Source organism: Drosophila eugracilis, unplaced genomic scaffold (genome assembly GCF_018153835.1).
Source record: "Drosophila eugracilis isolate 14026-0451.02 unplaced genomic scaffold, ASM1815383v1 contig_649, whole genome shotgun sequence".
In the NCBI taxonomy this organism is placed as follows: Eukaryota; Metazoa; Arthropoda; class Insecta; order Diptera; family Drosophilidae; genus Drosophila; species Drosophila eugracilis.
Genome location: NW_024573535.1, coordinates 1,399,002 through 1,423,096, shown reverse-complemented (window position 1 = coordinate 1,423,096; position 24,095 = coordinate 1,399,002). Strand labels below are relative to the sequence as shown.

At 38.8% G+C, this 24,095-nt stretch overlaps 1 protein-coding gene across 3 annotated transcripts in view; it reads left to right on the top strand.

Moving 5' to 3' along the window:
• The window catches only part of LOC108109678 (mannosyl-oligosaccharide alpha-1,2-mannosidase IA), a 62,002-nt gene that overhangs the window by 15,155 nt on the left and 22,752 nt on the right, over window positions 1-24,095 (top strand). Inside the window, exon 1 of one of the 3 annotated variants that reach the window (XM_017218268.2) lies at window positions 3,302-5,327. The exons of the other annotated variants lie outside the window; for them this stretch is intronic. Within the exon in view, the coding sequence (XP_017073757.1) occupies window positions 4,647-5,327 (681 nt within the window). The 5' untranslated portion in view covers window positions 3,302-4,646. Of the gene's footprint in view, window positions 1-3,301; window positions 5,328-24,095 lie in introns of those variants that run through there. 3 annotated transcript variants of the gene reach the window in all.

Sequence of the window (24,095 nt, the reverse complement as noted above, 5' to 3'; positions counted from 1 at the left end):
TTGTTGATTTAGCCGAAGGCGGCCCAAATGAGTGAGGGACAAGGAGGAGGAGGGGAGCTACGTGTTACGGGTCACGGGGTTGCATGCAGAATGAGAATTTGTATTTCCCTTTTCGTGTTTTTCTCGCTGCTGTTTCTTTTTCCTTTCCTTTTTTTCGTTTTGTTTTCCCTTTTGGTGCCGAGAAGTTAACTCGATTTGTGCGGGATTTGACAGGCCGAAAAAGAAACCGAGAGCCTCCGCAACTTCGACTTGGCTGGCCCAAGGACAAACTGGCAGCGAGGAGCCTTGGGATTGGATTTGGGATTTGAATGCAGCCAAAGGAAAACATCTGCCCGGCCTGCGGGCTAGAAATGCAAGGAACAAAGCGCCAAAAACAGCACAGCAGGGAAAACGAAAAAAAGGAAAGAATTCCGCCATCTCCCCCCCATAGAAAAAAATAGAGCAAAGCAAATGCAAATGACAAAATAATGCGTTCTCAGGCAGGAAAAATGTTTTGGTGGCCAAATGGTAAAATGGCAAACGAAACACGAACTGCATTGCTGACCAAGCTCTAAGCCCAATTTGGTGGCTGTAACTGGGAAACGAAATACGACTTAAATAAGCCACGCTGAATATTGATTAGAATGCCAGGACTTTAAGGCAACTATTTTTAGATGAAATTTAAGAAAAAGGAAGTTGTGGGGGACTTGGGATGGTAATTTGCGAATTACAGATACTAAATGTGTGAAAGTTTGGTATAAATTCATTTCTTTCGAGACTTCAATGAGAGTTACAAACTGCAATATAGAAGAAAAACTATTCAAAACAGTCAAAGAAAGTCAAAAGAAATTTTGATCATTACCTATCAAGTATACGCACTGTAGTACAAACCTAAACTTTTCAATCAATTTGTATAAAAATATTCTTTAAATTCTCAAAATTCGAATAATAAAAGCCTAAGCCACGGCTTCCCATTTTGTCATCAAGTATACGCTCTGTGGTACCAACTATTTTATTCGGCCCTTCGGCCATTACGCATACGCACCGTTGCCTGCCTTAACCAATTTAAAATGACTCCTTGGCCAGGGAGAAAGCGAGAAGAAGGGAGTGGTACAAAATGGAGCTGGGAATAAATTGCAATTTACTTGCGTAAATTTAATAAAGTTTCTCCTCCTCCATCACCCCCCATCCGATTTTCCACTTTTCCCCCCTTTTCCAAACGTGCTGCATCGTTCCCGTGCAACTTGTTGTAATGCAATCTGTTTGCCGTTCGCCTTGAGCCGCAATTTTATGAAAAGCTGTTGAAAATAATTAAGATGAAACGCCAAAGATTGCCGCACGATGGTTCAGTTGGTATATATATATATCTTCAGCTGCAGCTGCAGCTGCTGGCGTCTTTGGATTTTTCATCTTTTTCTTTCATTCTTGATGGATGTTGTTATTATGCAATTTGCCATGCAGAATTGCCCGGCACACATCTTTGTGGTTGGGTAATTTTCCTAAATATTGAGTTTTTTTAAGCTGTACTGGTGGCTTAGAATCTCTAAGATGCTTTTAAGGTGTTATAGGCTGTCCAATTTTCAAATCTTAAGATTATTTGTAGCTACTTAAATGCCTTTGTTAGTCATAGTTTCTGCTTTTCTATGTCTAAGATCTTAGAAGTAGTAACAAAAAACACTTTCATCTGCCACCGAAAAGTGAATAATTTAAGTCACTTCTCGTCACATACAAAGACCTATTTTGGGGCATTGGAAATCCGCTGTTTCCTCCTTTCCTTAATCGCACGCAGAGCAATTTGTCACAAATTACAACTAATTGAAATGCCTCAACATGTTAATTGAAAATGTAATCCGTTAATGCCCGAAATGCGCACAGTTTGGACCTCCCCCATCTTCCTCCACGCCCTCTATTTTTCGGCTGCTCCAGAAAATGTGCTGAGAGCCCTTTTGTTTGGAATTAATTAAGCGACAAAAGACGCAGCTTCATTAATTGAAATAAATAGCGAAAAAAGCTCTGAGGAGCTGCTCTCTTTTTTGTTTTTTTGGCAAAACAATAGGAAAAAATAAGGCAGCTCGAGAGACGAGGAGGAAAAGCGAAATAAATTCGTCTAGGCAACAGGCGTTAATATGCAATTAAATGAATGAATGATTTCTGCCAACTCTCTATGTGTGTTGTTCGCGTGTTTGTGTGTGTGTGTGTGTGTTTGTGTGTGTGTGCCTGTGTGGGTGTGCGTGCGTGTCGGCTCAATTAAATCCGCAAAGTGTCCCCTTTTCCCCACTGAACTCAAGACGCGTGTGCAGATCCCATGAAATGAATGCTGAAATCCTCCTACAAAAAAAGAAATACACCGCACAAAGGCAGAAAGGCAGAAAGGCGAAGAAATCAAGGGAAAGTTATTGAAACGAATAGGAGATACCCTAGAAAAAGTATACGATATGTGTAATAGAAAATATTCAAGAAATATCTGTCACTTTTTAAAGAGGTTTCATGAGTTTATTTCATTCAAAAAGATAAAATAAATGCCATTTTTTGTATTTTTCGCTAACTTAGCTCTTGTTGAGCTCTACATTCCCGCATTTTAGGGTATTTAAATCCCCCGAAAGGTGCAACTTGCCCGCAAATATCCGTTTGTCTTAAAGGCCTTTTGGGAATAGCAGGGTATTAGGCGGGCATTACGACCCCCAACTGGCACTGGCCGGGCTAGAAAGTGAGAGCCGAGATACAGTCAAGGTTGAACAGCTCAGGAAATAGGAATAGAAAAGTTGGTGAAAGGAATGGAAAAAAGTGAAAGGAGTGGCGGACATTTCATTAACATTTTGCGGGGCGGCAGAGAATTATGAGTTAATATAATCAATGGATCAATGAAGATGTAGATAGAGATAGAGATAGAGAAAGAGACAGAGAACGAGATAGAAAAATGCAATTAATGTGTGGAATTCATTTTATTATTATTCACTAGAAACTTGTCTAAGAAAAAATCCGCATTTTAATTGCTTTTATTATCGATGAATTCGAAACGTTTAAACTGTGTCGCACGCTCCGAAGGCTTTCGCAAATTCAATTTGCCAGCCGTTGATCACTGCACGAAAATAAATGATTTTATTGCCAGTAGCCACACCTCGAAAGCCAAGCCAAAGCAAGAACAGCAACCGCAACTGCATGAGAACATTAACGAGTCATACATATTTTTTTCCTGTGTGTGTGTGTGTGTGTGTGCATTTGTGTATTTTTGGTAAGACAAACAGCAGACCAGGGCAAAAATAAACAAAGCAATAAAATAAATCACAAACCCGATTTCAAAGGTTCAAATGAATAAAAACAATATTGATATCGCTGAACGCCACCCAATGCAAAGGCCCTATACAGAAGTCGTACTACAAAACTATTTAAGCAAATAAAATATATTTGTAAATTAAAATTTATGATTCTTAAAGATTGTCTTTCACCGTTAACTCAACTCAACTTAATTTTAATGGTTTAAAATCCATGAAACTGAAAATGAAAACTGAAATGAAAACACCAACATTTTAAGGAAAAGCAACAACTTAATCTACTTAAAATTATCAACAAAAAGCAAGAAAAATAAATCAGTAAAACCCCAAAAAATCTGTTCGATTCAATCCACTCAAAGTAAGCTTTAAAATTCTAACAATAAATAACAATATTCCAACCAAAAATTCAACAAATTATACAAAATAAGTTCAACGAAATATAAATTAAATCAGGAATAAACAATAATAATAATAAAAACTTTATAAAATAAAAGCAAAACCCACCATGGACATCAACCTAAAAATCCAACCAACAAAATAAGCAATAACAAAGTGGGAAGTCAAAAAGTCAAACCAAAAGAAAGGCAAAATAAAAACAAGAAAAACAAAAATCTCAAATATTTACCCAAGAAACCAACCAAAAAGAGCAACAACAACAACAACCACAAATGGCATTGCGAAACTGCTTGCCAGAGCTGCGCAGCTGCGGCGGCGTTAGCTGAAGCTGCTGCAGCGCTCTCCAGGTGAGCGGCCAAGAAGTGCAGAAACCAAGAGAGAGAGAGAGGAAAAGAGAGTGCGGAGAAGCAGTGCTCAGTTATCAGCGCACTGCATTCGCATTTCAGCTGCAGAAGCGAGCGGTTCGAAATGCGCACCAAAAGCGCGGCGATCGCTTGAGTAAACGCTGATAAATGAAAACAAAGTAAAACAAAAATCAACCTAACAAACATTTGTGGGACAACAAGTGCGAGTTGGCAACAGTTGGCAAACCAGAAAATTACAAACAAATATTTGTTGAAAATCTCGCGGGTTGGACACTAACAAAGATAAGAGGAAATCGCTATCAAATATTTGCTGAAACTCCCGAAAAATATTGATAAAAAACTACGTTTTGTGTTTGTCATAAAAATATAGAACTTATAAGAACAAAGAAGACCATAGTGATACAACCTAACTAAGATAAATACAACTTATAACTTAATATAATAGTTTTTTTATCTAGATAAAACAAAAAATTTGAAAATATTTTAAAAAATAAACCAAAAAAGATGTAAACAAAAACTTAAAAAACAACTTTTAAGGCCCTGCAATTTCCCAGAACTTTTTGGGCCAGTTAAAGCTTCCAAATTCGACCGCCTGCATGCGTTTCTGGCCGTAATCCTCCGCTCCAAGGTGACCATGTGCAGCCGGAAATGCTTCCGCATGCCCACCCTGGTCATCTGCGGCGTCGTGCTGACCATCATCCTGGTCTGCATCACGGGCATCACGCTGACGAACAGCATCAACATATCGAACATCGTCAAGCTGCGCGAAAAGGTGGCCAGCGATTCGGCCGCAGCCAATGGAGGTCACCAGGCGGCCCAGACCCGGGCGGCCCTTGTCGAGCAGCAGTACTCGACACTGCAGCAGCATCATCTGTCCCGCAGTGATCTCAACTATATACAGGCGGCGACGCATCCCAAGAACCTCCAGCGCCAACTGCAGCAGCAGCAGCAACAGCTCCAGCAGTTGCAGCAACAGCATCAGCAACCGAATAAGATTGTCATCGAAATCGGACTCAGCAATGACAGCGGCCCAAGCAGTGCTCCAGCCAGCAGTGTAAGCAGTTCAAGCAGTACGGGTCCGCGAATTCTTCAGGCGGCCGAAGCTCTGATGGAGGGAAATGTCGACTCGATTTCGCTGCCAGCAGCTGCCCCTCTCACAGCAGCCACTAAGAATCCAGGCAGCAGTACGCCAACAGCTACCGTTAACAACTCTACTACCCTTAGTACTAATACTACCAAACCAGATATTACAATGGGCATCGCCGATCACAATCCTGCGGGCATCGAATTCGAGCGACGCGCCCACGTCAAAAAGGTATACACTGAGCAAAAGATTCGCAAAGATCCCTCTGTGGAGTTAGAAATGTAGAAAGTTCTTTGCGTTTTTTTCTTCAGGTTTTTCCTTAAGTATTTTGCAATTTTAATTTTAGATTTTAGATTGAATTTGATTTAGGAACTTAAAAGGTAAAATGTGAATATTCTGTAAATATTTTCAGTTAATCAATTTAATACTTGTAAAAGTTCAAAAACATCAAACAAACTTCAATATTTTCTTTGTTTTAAATGTTTTTAATAATTCCTTTTATCATTTCTGTGGCATTTCATGGGGGTAGAAATATTAATCAAAATAAATTTGATTTTACATCATAAACCTTTAGACTTTCAAATTCCAAAAGTCTTAAACTGATATTAGTTCTACTTCTGTATTATTTGTATTAACTTTGTGTTTAGTTGTACCCACTAACTGTGTCTTCAATTTCGTTTAAGTTCTGTAATAAATACCTTTGACAAGTGACTTTTGTTTTCCATTATTTTTTCGGAGACTGGAGAGTTCAATGTCATAAATCGTGGCTGGTGTGGGCTCATTTTTCATCTGCCTGTTCTGTGTAATTTTCGCAATTAGAGAAGAACATCCGAGAGACTGAACAATTGTGAAAATTCAATTTACGTGTGAGTTTCGGCTCACGTTTTTCCGCTTTTCTCGCTTTTATTAGAGCTATCTCTGACTAATCATTTTCCTGCATTGTCACGCCGGACGGCAAACACGAATTCGCGCTTTGTAGCCCTTTCTGCCCTCCGCCCTCTACCAAATGCATTTGTTGTTTTCCGTTCGATATCGCCGGCGGAAAATTTGTATTTCACTTTGGGAAAGCTCATCGTGTGTCGTGTGCTGCACGTTGTTACTGTGAGAGAGAGAGAGTGTGTTTATGTATTGCCTTTATTTTTTCGGTGGGTGTTTCCCAATTAAATTTGTCACGTTTTGTTTGCTCGCCATTTGCATATATAACCGAGTCTGTGTAACAGTTGACGTTTTTCTATATATTTCCCCATTACTCGGTGTTTGCTTAATGGCTTTCCTTTATGGCTGGAAACTAGTTGACACTAGTTCTGGCCGATTCAAACCGATTCTGGCCGTTGTTCCTGAGCCGGTTTTGTGATTTTCTCCCGTTGGAGATTTATGTTAATAGGGAAACATAAAAAAGTGACTGAGATTAGCTAATCATTACTCACGACACATCGAGTGTCATTGCTGTTCTGAACAATTTATTATTGTAAAGTTTTTAGAAAAACCTCTGAATTATAATATTAACTTACATTTCCCTTTTATTTAACTTGAAAACCTAAAAACCAAAAGAGCTTTAACATTACTTTTGCAACCCTTAGCCGCTTATTTAATTTAAATACGGGCCAGTGGGCCTTAACTAGCCGCCAGTCATTTGCAGAGACAATATAGCCTAACAATTTGTGGCCCTCTGGGCATAACGACAAAACAGATTACAGATTACAATAATTAACATAGTTTTAATGGCGCTGGGAAATCAAATGAAATAAACTGCACATGCACCAGGCAGACGCTGCGAAAATAAACTTCATTTTCTGCCATAACAATAATAACGACGACCGACCGACCCCTTTGCCCCCTGCTAATACCCTAACCCGCCGCCCACACGACCTGCCTTATAGTAAATCCCAATGTAAATCGCGCGATTTCTCTAATGCGATTAAAAAAAAGAGCGAGGGGGAGCTGCCTAACCCACACACATGCTCATGCCAAAGTTCATAGAAAAGTTGCCCAGCGAAAGGTGAATGTTGAATGCTTTTAAAAATAATCCAGCCTCCGGTTAGTTAAGTCAAACTCACGTTTTCCCATACCCCTTACCAATCGGGGAGAAAAGCTGAAAACTAAATTAGAGTTCCTTTTCGAAATGTAAATATCTTAAAAATTATATAGAATCGGTTTTAAAAGCATTTAACATGAAGATAATGCCTTTGTTTTTGTTTTGAATGCTTATAGAAATTCATCAAAATGTTTGATTAAAATGCTTCATCAATTACTTGCAATTTATTTTTGTGCTTTTCAAATGATTGCAAGATTCAACACTATAAAATTATGGACTTGTATTGAATAATAATCAAGTTTGTTTACTTGATTGCAATTTTCCATTAAATATTAGGTTGTTTGGTAATGACATAACGGTTTCTTTATTGATTTTTGACGACGATTTTAACATAGTTAGCATTGTCCGATTCAGTGTTGCCAGTTTAGCTTATTATAAGCTAGTTCTAGCATATTTTGAACTGGAAAAGCTTGAAAACTCCCGATCTAGCTTATAGCTTGAAATATAGCTTATTTTAAAATTCATCTAGCATATTCTAGCTTTAAATGTATTTACGTCATTAACGCGTTGCTTCGTAAGAAAAATATGCTTTATGGCATGAAAATATCTGAGCTTGTTCTTTTTTTGCCGATGGTTATGTGCGTTTCATATGATCGTGAATATATTTCTAATCGATAGTGCCATCGAAGATCGATATGTTGCCTAATGTGTTGCCAGCAATCACTTAGAGTTGTGAACTTTAATAAAGCCAGCTTTATTATGCGCTTAGCTTATATGTGCGGTCATCACCTGGCAACACTGGTCCAATTTAAGGCCTATATGAACCGTTGCCTTCGATGATTTTCTGCCATTTTGATGGTAACTTGTATATGCCTCTCCTAAGGAAGTCCTTGTCCCTACTGGCAAAAAACTTGGCGATTCGATTTTCATACTCAATCCTCCCTTGAACTCAATTTTTGTCCATCGAACAAATTTTGAATGGCCAAAAACAGATAGTAATCGCTTGGGGCAATGTCCGGACTATAAGAATTAGACTATTATGTGGATGCATTAACACTTCCCAGCGAAGTTTGTGAAAACTGTCCGAATTTCTGCGTTTGTGAGCTCCATTTTAATCGATTGTAACTTTTTAACGTGGAAGCTCAGGTAAATAATAACTAAATGTCATTTTAAAGGTGCTGCAAATACCTTTCAAACGATATACAGCATTGCCAGAAACTATATATATATAGTATAGATATATAATATAGATTATATTTGACTTCACAAGCGAAGCGCGAAATTTGAATGTAAGAATCGGTATGTCATTACCAAACAACCTAAATTAAATTAAATTAAATTATCTATATTTTTATAACCATTTCCAATCAAGATGAAACATTTTCCAAATTACATTTTCATTTATTTAAATATGTTTCCCTACCAATTTTCAGATTATATTCGTAACTTTTTAGCTAAATATAATAAATAAATCATAAAATAAACAGGAAATGCTTCAAAATTTAGTGAAATGAAATGCTTATGAAAATCATTTTTAATGTTAATAGTTAAACTAAAGTTGTTATGCCCAAAGAGAAATCCATAAGAAACAAAATTAGTTCTAAAAAATTATATTAAATCACTTTTTAGCTTTAAAATGTGGATATCATTTTATCAATCATATCAAAACAAATTGATAATCTATAAAATGAGCTTCTTAGCTAAGACCAACAAAATAGGTTGACAAACCGTTTCTAATTCAATTATTTTTTAATTAAATATATAAACTAAAATATATTTAAATCACTTTCGTTAGTAGAAGGTTGTTGCTAAAATAATCTGCAAAAAATCTCTTAACATTTGGAAACACAGATTAGTCAAAGGATATTCAATTTCAATTTAATATTTAAAATATTTATAATAAACTATAATCTATATAAATGTGTGGTAAAAAGTCTTAACTCTTTCTAAAATATTTCATAATTATTCCCAATTAAATTCCTTCCCATTAAACATATCACTTTCGTTGGTTTAAATAGCCACCTAAAAAGCAAGCAAAAACAAAATTTACACTTAGTAGAATTCAATTGAGAGATCAAAAACTGTATTACTAAGTATCTGCCAGTCGGAAAACTCAGTTTCCCATTACTGTTTTTTTTTGCGACTAACCAGTTAGAGTCAGCCAAAAGCCAGCACTAAGCCAATTAACTTTGCAACTTACTCCGTGTGAAATTAATTACTTGATTTTCAATGTGCGCTCGACTTCTATGCTTTTTTTCTCGTCTAGTTTTTTTTTGTTTTGCTTTTTGCGCTGAGTTGAATGTTTAGAAAGAGAGAGGAGGGAGAAGTCGGGCTGGGAGAGAGACGGAGGTGGAAATTAAGCCGATGAATTTCATATGAGAACTGCTCATTTATTTACAAACGCTAATTTTGCCCACTTCCGTTTGCTCATTTCCATGGCCGCTGATCTACTTTGCCTGAAATCTAAAAATATTAACGGGCATGTAGATGAGCATGGAAAGGCGGGGGAAATTGTAGAATCAGAGCAAGGATTTTCAAATTTAGTAGTAGAGATCATCTTAAGAATGTGAATGAAGTCATAAACTAGATCTTTTATTTATTTATTTATCTAAGGCTAACAATAAGTTAAAACTAAAAGCTAACAAATGGCTAGGAGCAATAGCAGCTTGGGCCTTCAGTTCGGCTTAAGTTAGAATAAGGCTTGTGAATGTTTGGCTTATGAGTATATAGAAGATATTGCTAGGGATTACTATTTACATTTTATTTAGAAAAACTTTGATTTAGTTAGATTTGGGAGGTCATAGTTTAGAGAGTTGAGGATGTTTAGGGAGTGTGTATCTGTGGGGTTAGCTATGGTGGTGATTGGATCAGGATTATTGAGGAATAAGGATCTTTGCGTGGAGAGGGAGGGGCAGGAGCAAATAATATGGTGGATGTCAATCTGGGAGATGTTGCATAATGGGCACACGTTGTTCCTAGTTCTGTCGAGGTAGTGGGCGTTTGTTAAGAATGAGTGTCCTAGTCTGGGGCGGGTGATGATGATTTGTTCTTTTCTGTTCAGGAGGGAGTTTTTGAGGGGCTGGGTACACGTTGATAACTTGAGTATTTTTTGATACCAAACGGAGGTACGCAGTTCTGTTTGTTTTGCATGTAGGAGAGATTTTAAGAAATGGGTTGCATCGCTGGGGCTTAGGTTAGGGGTGTAGGGAATTTGGCAGCAGCAGTTTTGCTGCAAAGTCAGCTTTTTCATTACCTGCAATGCCCATGTGACTGGGGATCCAGATAAGTTTGATTTTTGGGAAGTTTGGTCGATCATATTGCGAGCTAGGGTTGGATAGTGGGAATGGTTATCGCGGTTAAGGATCGCGGTACCTGAGGAAAGGGAGTCTGTACAGATGGCATGCTTGCCTGGCAGCTTGGCGCAGATGACTATGGCTTCCTGGATGGCTATAATCTCGCTCGATAGTACCGAGGAGAAGATAGGTAGGAGGCCTGTAGGTGGTTATACCATTGGCTTTGGAGCCATCTGTGTAGATGAAGTTGTGATTAGGATAGGATGATTTGAGGGAGTGGAAGAGTTGTTGGAAAACGATTGGGGGAGTAGTGTTACTAAACTAGATCTTAACATGTTTCTTTTATTGTTTTTTGCTTTTATTTGTTTTATTTTTAGTTCACATATTAGGCTTAGCCTAAACTTAAAAGTAAATTACAGAGCACTGCCTGTTCTTCCACTCGTTTTAAGGTCTTCTTTGCTGATTTAAAGAGATTTTAAAGCTACAAAATTCTTATTTTATTCTGAAATATCTTGTAAGTGTTGCTTAAGTCAGTTAGAATGTAATTTCTAGGAAATATTACTACAAAGCTGTTAAGTTTTTAATAAATTTAAACATATTCCGCGAACTTTTCGGAATAATTTTGTCTTGCAATATTTTTCTTTAATGGATTTATATATTTAAATATTTATCTCTATTAGATTTAGATTTATTTAACCAACTAACAAGCTAATTTTATAATAAAAAGCAATAATATTAAGAAATATATTAGATACTTTTAGATTGAAAAGAAAGTTTAGAAAAAAGAAAGAAAGAAAAGGTAGAAGAAACCATTTTATGCTCTATAATGTATATATATTCTTGACTGGGGGCAATAGCCTTGGTTTTGGTCGTGTCATTCGGTTCGTCCGTCTGTCTGTCTGACCTGGAGAACTATAAGAGATCGAAAGTTGCGATTAAGCTTGTAGATTCTAGAGATGCCAAGGCAAGTTTGTTTCAGCAGCCGGCCACGGCCACTCTAACGTCCACAAAACGCAAATAAAACTGAAAGCAATAAGATCTTGGAAGTGCTAGATAGCAGATTCTATATTCTGGTATATCACTAAGTATGAATCTACTCCTTACGTATTTCAAATTGAAACTTTTTATAAATTTTGCAAATTTTGAGGTTAGAAGGCATTGCTTGTGTGGTTCTACGACAGATGGCGCTAGTAAAGTTGTATGCTTAGTAATCTGCCACATACAGATACCATTATTTTATTCCTATTTATATAATATTTTACAATCACACACATCACATATTCTAAGCTTAAATTGGCGGCGGCAAGATCAGTGTGACCAGCCCACCGTTTCTTAATTAGCCTGGCTTGGTTTTCGCTTCAGTCCGCTGGGTGGCGTTTTAGGCTGGACTGCCACATAAGGTTTTAATTTCTGGTAGCTTCAATATTATGAAATTGCCTAACAGATTCAAGGGTATCAGCTAGTCGCCTCATAAAAGTTTTTTATTTTAAATTTTAATTTCTGCTAATAACAAATTCTTAAGTTTTCAGAGAAAACATTTAAATTTGGTTAAAAATTAAACAAAAGCCAAAGTTGAATATTCAATTTTCAGCACCCACTTTTCACCCCTCAACTGCTACCACCCGAAAGTCTCCCCAAGATGACTTTCGATTGGCATTGTCCGTGGCTTGTTATGCACTTTATTTAATATCCCCCATTTATCATACGCAATTCTCGTTTGGGCAGAAACATGAGGGCCATAACCTCCGCCTGGCTGCCTGGCCGCCTGGCCGCCCCCCTTTCACTTTCGGGTGTAAAAGTTTTTCTTAATAATAAATTGCTTAACTTTTTAGGTAAACAAAAGCACATTTTGCGGGCAAAATGGGAAAGAGGGAAAGCAGTTTTTGGGCTTTCAACTTGCCGCAAGCTCATCACGTGCGGGTTGCCCCGAAAAGTGAATGGGATGTCGGATGGCGGATGGCTGCAAGTTGGCCTGTTGTGGAAATTAAAATAATTGTGAGGGAGTTGCGGCGGTGCCTGGCCGCCTCAGTTCCCCGGGCGTTTGTAATTATCGCCAAGTTGAGCTAGTTCTGGGCTTGTTACTTGCCTGCCTCCTGCACTTCCTTGGTTAAACTATAATTTATTGCTTAAATTTAAGGAGAAGAAAGTGCATTAATCGAATTAATATTCTAGTAATTTATGCACAACGAAAGCGGAAACTAAACTCTTGAATTATTCCCCATTGTCGTCGCAATTATCGCTCACTTCCGCTGCCCATCCTGCGACTGCTTTTCACATATTGAATATTCTTTTCATGCTGATAAACGGTTTTCCTTCTTTTTCTGTTGTTGTTGTTCTTTTTTCACTTTTCCTGGCCATACATCTGTCATGGCTGCTGAGTCTGGGAGGCTAGTCATAATTTATAACCACCAATTGCAATGCAAAGCAGCCTCTTTATATGGAAAACACGCCCCTGCCACTCACACATACACCGATAACTGTGTGTCCTTAAAGGAAATGCTTTCACTTTCCTGCTGGTTAAGTTCGTTTTCCTTTTTTAGTGACTATTCAAAGGAAAAGAAGGGAAGAAAGTATATCAAGAAAGCAGTTTAAAGTTCAAAGTTTAAATGATGAAAAGTCTTTCTTTGAACTTATTTAATAACTTATCTAGTATAATGCCTTGTTTCTTAGTAGTAACATAACATAAGACTAGTACTAGTCACCCACCTTTTCCCCCAGTGTACTCATGTATCCTTCGATTCTTCTGCTTTCAGGTGAGTTGCAAATGAATGATTCGAGAATGTCGCTTCGTGTTCCGCTCTGCTGCTTAGTGCAATATCATGGCTAAAAAGTTTTGTCCATCCAAAAGACTGGAAAGAAACCAGAAGGTAAGCGTGGGGTGGTAGAGGGGGTGGTGGGCAGGCCAGGGAGGAAATTGAAGGAAGTGCTGAGCAAGTGGCGGAGTGAGGAAGTGCCGCTGACAGTTGCAAACAATCCAACAATCCAACAATAAGCTTCAATTTGGCGCTAGGAGCAGGCAAAAGGAAAACAGGACAAGGTGATAAAGGGCAGAATGAAAGGAAAGGAGCGGAAAGGGGGGGGGCTCTATATAAAAGGTGAGGGATCTGGCATGTCTTGGAAAAAGTTTTCTGCGCTCTCGGACAAATGCGCAAATGACAACGTCCCAATGCTTTCAATTATCATGTCCTGTCCTAGTAAAGTCCACCCCGCCGCCCAGCGCAGCGCCAGCGTTTTCCTAGGAAAATGTCCTTGGCAAAAGTTTTTCCGCATATATACCAGGCAATCGCGTGGAAAAACCTTAAATATTTCAATTGTCAGCCAAAGAGAGGAAACGAAGTTTGAATATTCTAACAATCAATTAGGACAACTACAGCAGGATCTATCTTGGGAGGCGAAGATATTGGAAAACATCGAACATGGCTAATGAATATAGAGATATATATCCCGAAAAACAGTCGAGACAAGCTCCGAGAAAAAGAAAAGCTTCGCAAATTAAGGGGGGGAGCATTGATTACGAATTGAATTTCTGGCCCTGTTCGGGGTCAAAGTTTTTGGGGGTCTCAGGGCAGGGCATAAGTAATCATTGTTCAATACCGGAAACTATTCAATTTCCGCATGACATGGAGCGTGCACAAAACAGGCGGGGGATGGCGAAAGTGGGCGGGAAAATAGAATCAAACCCGGCTAGCCCGAAAGTGAAGAGCAGCGAAAACTGGCAAAGGGACAGACCAAAAAGAGATCCCAGAAAGATATCTGAGATTCTGGCACTGGCATTATATCCTGGCTCTTGGCTGCTAGCTCTCCTGTATCCTGTCACCTTTTCTCAGTCACTTCAACACACAAAAGCTGCGGCTTCTTGGGGTCTTTCATCCAGTTTCCGCGAAAAGCGAAATACACATTTGATATGCCAAAAAGCTGCAAAGGAGAGAGGCTTAGAAAATACCTGAGAATCTATACTTTTAGATGAACTTTTTAAGTGGCTTTCAATCTGCCGATTCTTCAGAAAGGCAACTTTTAGTTAGTTAGTCGATGGTACTATATTAAACAGGTTAAACCCTGGCTTTTGGTTCTTGCTTACCATAAAAGTACTTGCTAATATTTATTTACCCAAAAAAAAGAAATAGGTTAAAAAGCCTGAAAAGCCACTTCATTTTCACAGCCACAGAAGCCAATTGAGTTTAAAGGAAATTAGATTGTTAGACTTTGAAATTGAGTTTGATTACATTTGAGGGCTGACCTTAGGCCACTAATTGAAGTGCTTTTCCCAGCTCTTTGCCTTTGCCTTTGCCGTTGCCTTTGCTTTTGCCACAAATCCCACAGAATCCCTATACGAAACTAATACGGCATTCACCTTTAAATATTTAGCTGCCTTCGTTGCGGGCTAAAATCTACCAAAATTGACAGCCAAACTTTGTCTGGCTTGAACTTGATTTTAGCTGTGCTGCATTCGATGGCTTTTTCGCCTGCGGGAAACTCTTCTCTCTCCATCCCAGCCATTTTCCATTTTCTGTGCCCACATCGTTTGGTTAGATGGGGAGTGGGGTGTGGGAAGTCAGGCATGGGGGGTAGAGAAAAACGCAGAGTTGACTTACTTTGTTGATGTTTGGTTTCCGCCAACCTCCTTCCTTCCTTCTGGCACCCTGATTTTCCCCCCGGCTTCCCATTTCCGCTTTTCATCTCGTGGCAGTGCTAAGCTGATTTTGTCTTGCATTGCATTGCTCGAGGACATGTGCGCAGGAGGTCCTTGCTTCGCTCAAAGGAGTCAATTCGCTTGTCTGCACTTTCTTGGCCTCTGCTCTATACCTGCGTTTATTTGTCTCCTGGTTTTTCCTCGTTTTTCCTGCCCCTGCCTCTGCCCCTGCCTCACTTCTACCTGTTACGCTTCGTTAACTATGCGCCGGTATAAAAAGCTTTTGGCTATCAATCAATTGTCCTTATTCAATTATTTAGCACACTTTGCTATTTATCTTGCCACAGGTAGAGGTGTGCTTACGGAGAAGCCCTCTTCGAATTAGAAACACACGTCCTTAGCCACTCTTTCCCAATGAGTTAAATTATGCATTAATCGGGTGTCAATTATTAGCTTTCCTTGAGTTTAAACGGCACTTTCAAGCTTTAACTTTGATCTTAGTTTAGCTTAGTTTAAAACAATATTAACCGAGATAGTTCTCGATTTTCTTTCAGTGTTTTTAGGCGCATTTGTTGTTATTTGCCACCCACTTAAAACGATAAACGATTAAACATTCCTGCAGCAATCTCCTCAAACATTTTACCATAGATCATGGGGATTTGCTCGGCTCGATTGCAATGGCTTTTTGGGAATAAGACAGCGCGATGCGGAGGATAACTGGCAGCCAAGGGTTAAGAAGAGAGGGAAGAGGAGGGGAAAAGGGAGGCAAGTGGCGCAGCCATTTTGGCCATCGTTTGTTTTACGACTTTTTCTAATTGCCTGGTCTTGGTCCCGAGGCAACCGACTCCGTAACTTACCTAGTCCTACCATTTTGGCCGGAAGGAAGCAGGCAGCTCTTCCTTTATTTATTGGCCCACTCATGCTCTCTTCCTGCCCAGCTTCTTTGCTTCACTCTCTGGTCGAATGACCAAAAAAAAAAAAACCAAATGAAAAGTAAAGGAAAAGCGAAAACATGGCTTGGGGAATGGCCATCGAAAAGAGCAGCTGCAGAGGAATTTGCTGGAAAACCGATCACTTATTGAGAAACATTTGAAAGTAAATAGAAGAAATTCTTCGATTGAAATCAAAGCCATGTCCGACATTTAGATTTTTAATCCAAACAAAATCAATAATTATTGAACAAACTTTGAAGATATCATCGCGCATGGAAACAACTTCTGCAAACATCAACAAAATAAATGCATTCGATTTTACATTTTGCCTTTTACATGCGAGCACCCAAAAGTTATGCTATAAAAATTTCCTGCGATACAGCTGACTATTTTCCAACTTTTAGACTGGCGTTCTTTTTTTTATTTACCCTTCTCAATACACAACAATAATGCAAACATATGTTAAATGACTGCCAGAATTTACACTGAAACAAATTTAAGATTTAAAAAAAAAAAAACGGAAGTAATATTTAAGTTTTAAAGCTAAGACTTGCTTGAATCTACTCTAAGCTACCTGAAAATGTGGCTTAAAAGCTGTCAGAAATCAGAAATAATATTCTTTTGACTTTTATCTTGCTTAACCATAAATTTCTCTCTGTGTAAAACCATCTTGCGCCAGACATCTAACATCCATTTCCTCTTCTCTAAACTTCTCAAGTGAAGTTCTTAAAATCTTGGAGGACCGCAGCTGAGTTTTCGTCCACTGAATGGCGTAGGAAATGGTCCCTCAAGTGGTTGCCAAGGATGAGGTTTTAGGTCGTAGGTCGTAGGTTTAAGGATCCTTCCGAGGAGGCGGAGCCAGCGAGTGCCAGATAAAACGGCAGCGGCGGCGGCTGGCATGGCCAAGGGAAAGGCAATCAGCAGCTGTGACTGCCAAAAGAGCCAAATAAAAATGCACAAGCTCATTGCCATTGCGATTGCCATAAAAAGAAAAGGAAAAAGAACGAAACGAAACGAAACGAAGCGAAGCCAAATGAAATGAATCATAAATATGTGATGAGAGGAAGTGAGAGGGCTAATGTGTGCCAGAGAGGGGTTGCCCTCCAACTTGTTCTTAACTATTTCTAGGATTCATATTTATCTGCAACTAAGTATGAAAGAGCTACTAGGATTTTTTAATGGGTTGGTTGGTTTGTTTCTTTCTTTCAATATTCATAAGTTTAATAGCTGATTTTTCCTCTTATTTTTACCCACATTTAATGGCTGGCACCTTCACTGCTCACTCTGCCTCATTGACCGCTGCCAAAGTTGAGTGCCTTTCATCTCTATAACTCGTGAGTTGGCAGCTGCTGCTTTCCAAAAAACTTGCCGATAATCATCAACAACAAAAGGTCAAATGGGATGGGGTGGGGTCAGGCGATGACATTGCTATTTCTTGCAAAAGTGTTTACGTCTGGTTTTGTGGTTGTGGTTACTTCTCAGCCTCTGACTAAACCTGACAACCGCCCCCCCCTTTACACCAACCAAAGAAACTGAAACTGTTTAATTTTTAGTTTATGTTGCATAATTTTAGGCGCCCACTAGGGTATTTTTTCAGTCCAACCGAAAAGGTTAGAGTAGGTTTTTGTGCTGACTCGAGATGGAATCGGAGGGGATGGAAAAGTGCTTACAAGACAAGTCGCCCGATAAAGATGATGGGAATGATGACACAATGATAACAGATGTAGGCGGAAGGAGGGGCGACGGTGGCAATGATTTGCAGATCTGGTGAACAGGCCAAAGTTGAGGTTTCACAGCTCAATCACTAGATTGACATTACAGAAATGTGGCTAACCATGGGTGAACTGGGACTTGCCGTTGCCCTAACTTGGGGTTTTTTCGGCTCTTTTAGATTGAGGAAAATCAGATTTTCACTGCCCTTAAGATTGTGTTTAATAATAATAGTTTTCTATATTTTTGTTAAGGATATTAATTACTTAAATATTTTACACATTTTAAAGAATATTTTTAAAAGGAGATCTTGGATGTGAATCCTTTTTATAAACATTTTATTTACCTAAAAAATAATTTCACAGACCACTGATCGATATTCATAAAATTGGCATTAAAAAACAGCTCAAATTTCGCTTAAAGTTTATTAACCAATTGAAAGTACATTAGTTTCTTATAGCCATGTTAGGGTAATTGATAAATCAAGGCTAACTAACTGGGCTTTCTGTTGGTTACCGCTCCATTTGAGGGCATTTTGGTCGATGGGTTTTTGCGGTCAGGCCCTGGCCGTGTTATTAATACACTTTATGCTTGTTGATATTATGGTTATGTGCATATAGAAATGTACATGTGTGTGCTGTCCGTCCTATCAAAATATTTGGTCTTGTGAAATTGCCAGCCCGAGACCCCAAAATGGGAACTCAATCAAATTTGCGAGACGAAGCCAAAAGGTAATGGAGAAAGGCTGAGATGGGAATGGGAATGGCATGAGGCAACGGCTTTGCTTTGTTTGTGGCCCATCAAATATGTCAAACTCCGTGGATGACCCGGCTGAATTACGTCAATCTTGCGGCATTATCGCTATGGCCAAAAGCCTGGCAGTGGCACTTGGGGTTTGTCGGGCTGCCAAAAGGCGGACAAGTGATGATCCAACCCTTCAAAGGGCTCTGAAGGATATCAACTCGTCAGTTCAATTCAATTAGTTATGGCATAGGTTCATGGGTTCTCCAGCGCCAGCAAATGCAATTACATCGCATATTTATTCATTAATGTTGGCAAAACTATTTGTTATGCAAATGCCCTCGAAGTGAAACAGGAAGCCCCGGCCCGGCCATCGTAAATCAAATTCATAGCTGAGAGAGTTGGATTTGCATAAACTGCTGGACCTTACGACTGCTGCTGCTGCTACTCGGGTGCAGAAGGTCCTTTCGATTGGACCAAGGATGCCAGTTGATGAAATGTTTCCTTAGTTTTTCTACTGCAAAATGTCACTGCTTGACATTCAAGCTTGTGAGGTGTATCTTTATGGAAAGGGCAAGGGAAATTTGTGGTTTTTATCAGGCTCTGCTAACATCAAATGCCAAGAAGATTGGCCAGCAGACGGCTATTATTTATTATTAACTAAACAAATTAGTTAATAAACCTTAGTTAGCTAGGTCATTACATCACAATCACAATTTCCTTCCATTGTCACCATTGGCCAGGCCTAGAAAAAAAAATGATAAATTAACAATTAAACATAAAGGTGAGAAACGGGCAGCCAGGGACAAGAGAACGAAGGACAAAGTTGAAGCCCAGCGAAGCGAAAACTTTGATAAAATTGTCCACATATCAAATGCAAATAAACGAAAGCCAAACAAACTGGAAAAAAGTGTCCACACAAAGCCAAACACGCGAAAAAATGGAAATAAAGTTAAACGATACGAATTCCCAGCTGAATGGCAGCAACAGCAGCAGCAGCAGCAGCAGCAGCAGGGATTTAATGCACATATCAAAATAATCCCAGTAAAAACCCAACACCAGATAAATGCACAAAAAAAACTTAACAACCCAGCCAGAACATTCCTCCTCTCATCTGAGGTTAACTTTTACTATTCAATAACGAACGAGTAGACCTTAAATGAATTTTCCTGAAATTTCATTTTCGTGATGAACTCTAAACTTTGCAAATTTCCAAAGCAAACTCTCAGCTTGCCAAAAAAGTAAATAAAATATACATATTTTTCAGACATCAATGTAATGAAATAAAAATGTCAGAGGCAACAGGTTGGCAGCAGCTCCCCATCTTATTGGCTTACTGGGCGTATGAGTCATTTCGGCCAGGCGCTCGGATTCTTACCCTCTTATAATGCCTTTGGCTGGTCGCATTTAATACGCGTTAACTTCATAAGGTTATTGAATTTAACCCAAGCTCCCCTTCAATCCCTCTCTCTGGCAGGCACCCGCATCCCATTTACTCGAAGGCGTCTCATAAATTAACTTTGACTTTGACAGCATAAAAGACATTACGCATACGACCCATCAGCCGGGTGGAAGCTATGGTGGTGGTGGTGTTGCTGCTGCTTCTGCTGCTGGTCTTGAAGGTTATAGGGCGGTGGTGGTGGTGGAGGAGCAGAAGGGACACCCAGCCGAAGCAGTTGAAATTCTATTTTTAAAAGAGGATGGAATTTCAGGGCTTCAGCAGGGCGTGAAATATTTCTGGGGAACATCCTGAATTTGTAATATGGGGAATGAGAAACGAACAAGCTTAAAAATCTTACGATTTACATGAGGTATATAAGCCTGATATCGAAAGTATATAACTATCCTTTTTAATCAGGCAAACTTTGTATTTAATCACTTAAAAGTTGTTAAATTAAATTTCCATTAAACGAGTGGAAATGAAAAAAAGGATAAGCCCAAAATCCGGGATTAACATGAGGACTAGGACATGAACATAGAATAAAACATATTTTTATTTATGACAGGGCATAAAAAATATAATAAAATAGGCAGCACGCTGAGAGGCGGCCAAACCAAACCAAACCAAAACCGAAAAAAAGAAAATAATCATAATAATAATACGTAAAAAGTTTTATGGCTCGACGGGCGCACAAATGAAAAATTGGTTTTACACGCCATTTTCACTGCGAAAAGATGATGATGATGGTGATGATCATAAGGATAATGATAATAGGGATGATAGGGACAACGACGACGATGATGATGATGATAAGGTGGCTGTAGAGGAGGGGTAAGGAAGGCATTTCTGAGGGGACAGGCAGCTGTTCGTGAAATTTTCGCAAACAATGTCCATGAATTATGATTATTGGCGGCCATTTTGCGATAATGTCATATCCAAGCACACACACGCACACATAGAAGCACACACACACGCATGCAAATGGCGATTCAATCGATGCCCCTACCCTTCTGACCCCTCCTGGCCGCAGATTGGCCGATTGAATGACGAGATTTAATGCCCAAATTGGTTAACTGCCTGTTTTGGGCCACGAATTTTTGAGAGCGAAATTGCCAAACGGCAACGGTTTAGGTGGTTCAAATTATAGGGAATTACGTAGGAAATACGGTGATTAAATTGAATTCCAAGGCAGCCCAAATACACTCAGCTTTCTTTCAATTTCCCTTAAAAAATATCACACATTTTCTTTTCTTTGAATTTCCCCTTAACTTGCAGAAAATTGCCGAACAAAAGCCCAGCCATTTAACCCCAATCTGTGTGGAATTGAGGAAAATCATTATCTCTCGGAAATCAACTTAGATTTGTCTGGGCATAATTTAAACCGAATTAAACTCTCGCATAATTGCTGAGAATAATCAGCTTTGTTTGCCGTAGACTCAAAGTTTTCCCCTTTGCCCCGATTTTAAGCTGATCTCTGCCCCCCCTTCTTATGGCCAACCTATATTTTGTATATATATATATATATATGCTGTGCCCCCGAAGATTTCAATTAGCAGATAAATCGTAAATAAACAAACATTTGCGGGCGAAAATAGTGGGAATTAGCACGTCGATGGCAGTGGGGCGACCTTGGTGTGCGGTTGATTTGGTTTTGAGCTCCTAATTGCTTGCCCAGCACTGTGATGGAAAAATCAAAAATCAAGAAAGAACTCGGTAAGAAGATGAAGCTATAAAACTAAGGAAAAGTGTTTTCTTTATAAAGAAATATTTTTAAATAAATAAAATTCATGGTTTTCATTCTTAGTGATTTCAATTTATGGAATCTTTAAGTTACTTTTCAGCAATTTCCGCACTTTGCCATGATTTCTTTCAGTGTATTGTTGATTTTTCGATGCTGTTGCTTCTAGTACATTTGCTGCACTCTCCTCGCTGCTGTAATTAGATCTGGGTGGTGCTGCAACTGCGTTTAACGAACCTTGTGGCAAAAGTTTCTCCTCCCCACCCCCCTTCGGCGGTCATAACCATAATCGCAATCATGAGCACAATTTCATTTCATTTCCAGAATTTTTCCTCGGCCTGTGGAAAGTGGAGAAAAATGTTGAAATGGAGAAACTGAGGAGGGCATAGCTGTGAGGGGGTGGGTGGCAATCGGTAGGTGAGAGTTTTGCGCTTTTCGAGTGCGTTTAATGAGGCTAATAAAGTGGAGGCCAAACCAGCGATGCCCCTTCTTCTCCTCTGCTTCTTCTTCTAATGAGCTTATTGCATAATAATTGATTTTTTATTGGTTCAGGCAAAACGAAAGCAAATTGCGGCTAAAAATAAACCCTATTGATAATGGAAAAAATATATTAAAATGTATTTTTTTTAAGCTTGGTTTTTACTTTGAATGTAAAATTAAGGGAAATGCCTTTGCAGGTTTTTTAGTTTTTCCCTTCGAAAGTTATTTTGTTAAAGGAATATTTTGAAAGGCTTTGTATTTTCGTTTTTCATGTGTGTTAATATCCTGCATTTCGCGTTGTTTTACTTTTGGCTTTGGCTTTGGTTTTTATCGCTTACTTTTGGCCGCTGTTCGGGCCATTTTTTCATGTTGATGGCGGCGGCAGCCCTGCTGCCTCCTGGGAGGCGTGGCCCGCAAAGTGGGCATAATGTTTAGTGCCTTTTGTTGTAAACAGTCTTATTTTATTTTCATTTTCTTTTCATTTTGTGCTCTTTACTCTCTTTTTTCCATGTACTTTCTGGCTTTTTTTTTCCTGTTCCTTTATTTTTTTTTTTTGCGTCCAACTCGAGCCCATAAATTTAATGTACGAGTGTGTGTGTGTGTGTGTGTGTAATGTTCTGCAGCAGACACACACACACACACACACGCAATAACATATAGCTGGGGAAAAAATATATAAATGGCAAAGGAAAATGCACTGCAGTGACTTCCTAAAAATGGGAAATATCTTTTTTAGCAGCCACCATTCATTTACTTCGTTTGTAATGGAACAATAAATTAAGTTCCCTTAAAGTTTTTTAGTGCGAAAAATGAAGTTTTTTTAGGCAACTATAAAAAAAAGTTAAACTAACAGGGGAGAAGTTAGTTTTTCTGGCAGATTTGTAAAATTGGAATTTTAAGAACTGACTCTAAATGGCAATGTATTAGGAATAACAAGAGGAAACGCTATAACGCACAATTTTAAAATATTCATTTTGCTAGTGCAAATTCCCCAAGCGCCACCTATTGTCAAAGAAAGAATGTCGAGTAACTGATAGTGACGTCACTGCCCATGTGCCCATAACCTTAATTTCTTCATAAACAGCGAAATAATGTTCCGATTTGAAAAATCTTTGGTAAATCGATAGATATTAACAGAAATAAGTTACACGAGGTCAAACGAAGGCATTCATAATATTATTATAGACGCCACAGTGTTCCGCGGTTCGTGGGCGTTAGAGTGGGCGTGGCTAGATGAAAAAACAATTCGCATTTAGGGCATCATAAAAACCTACATGCTTAATCCGAACTTTCTATCACTTTAAGTTACCGAGAAATCAAGTTTTCTTGAAAATGCGAAAACCGTCTTTTGAGATTGGTGGGCGTATGGGTGGGTGTGGCCGGATAATAATACTACTAAAAGATGCGCTGGCATCCATAGTTTATACATACTGAATTTTAACTTTCTAGCTCTAATAATTCGCGATATTTCAGCGATTTTAGTTTTTCATGATGAGTGGGCGTGGCAGGATGCTGAAATAAACTTGCGCTTTCCAGGGACCTCAAGAATTTTCATGCTTAATCTCAACGTTGTATCTGCTATTGTTCCTGAGATCTCAGTGTTCATACGAACGGACAGACGGACATGGCTCAATTGACTTCGCTATTGATCCTGATCAGGAATATATATACTTTATAGGGTCGAAAACGCTTTCTTCTATCTGTTACATACTCTTCTACGAATCTAGTATACCCTTTTACTCTACGAGTAACGGGTATAAAAAGTTAAACTAACAGGGGAAAAGTTAGTTTTTCTGGCAGGGAAATGGAATTTTAAGAACTGACTCTAAATGGAGAAACTATTAGGAATAAAACTAATGTTTGGATATTTCTAATTGATTTTTTACAGTTTTTAGATTTTAAAATTCAGCAAAAAAGAACTCAAAAGTTTAAGTTAAACGAACTGTCAACTTCTAATTTCATTTCAAACTCTAAGTCAAAGTCTATTTCTGCATTTAAT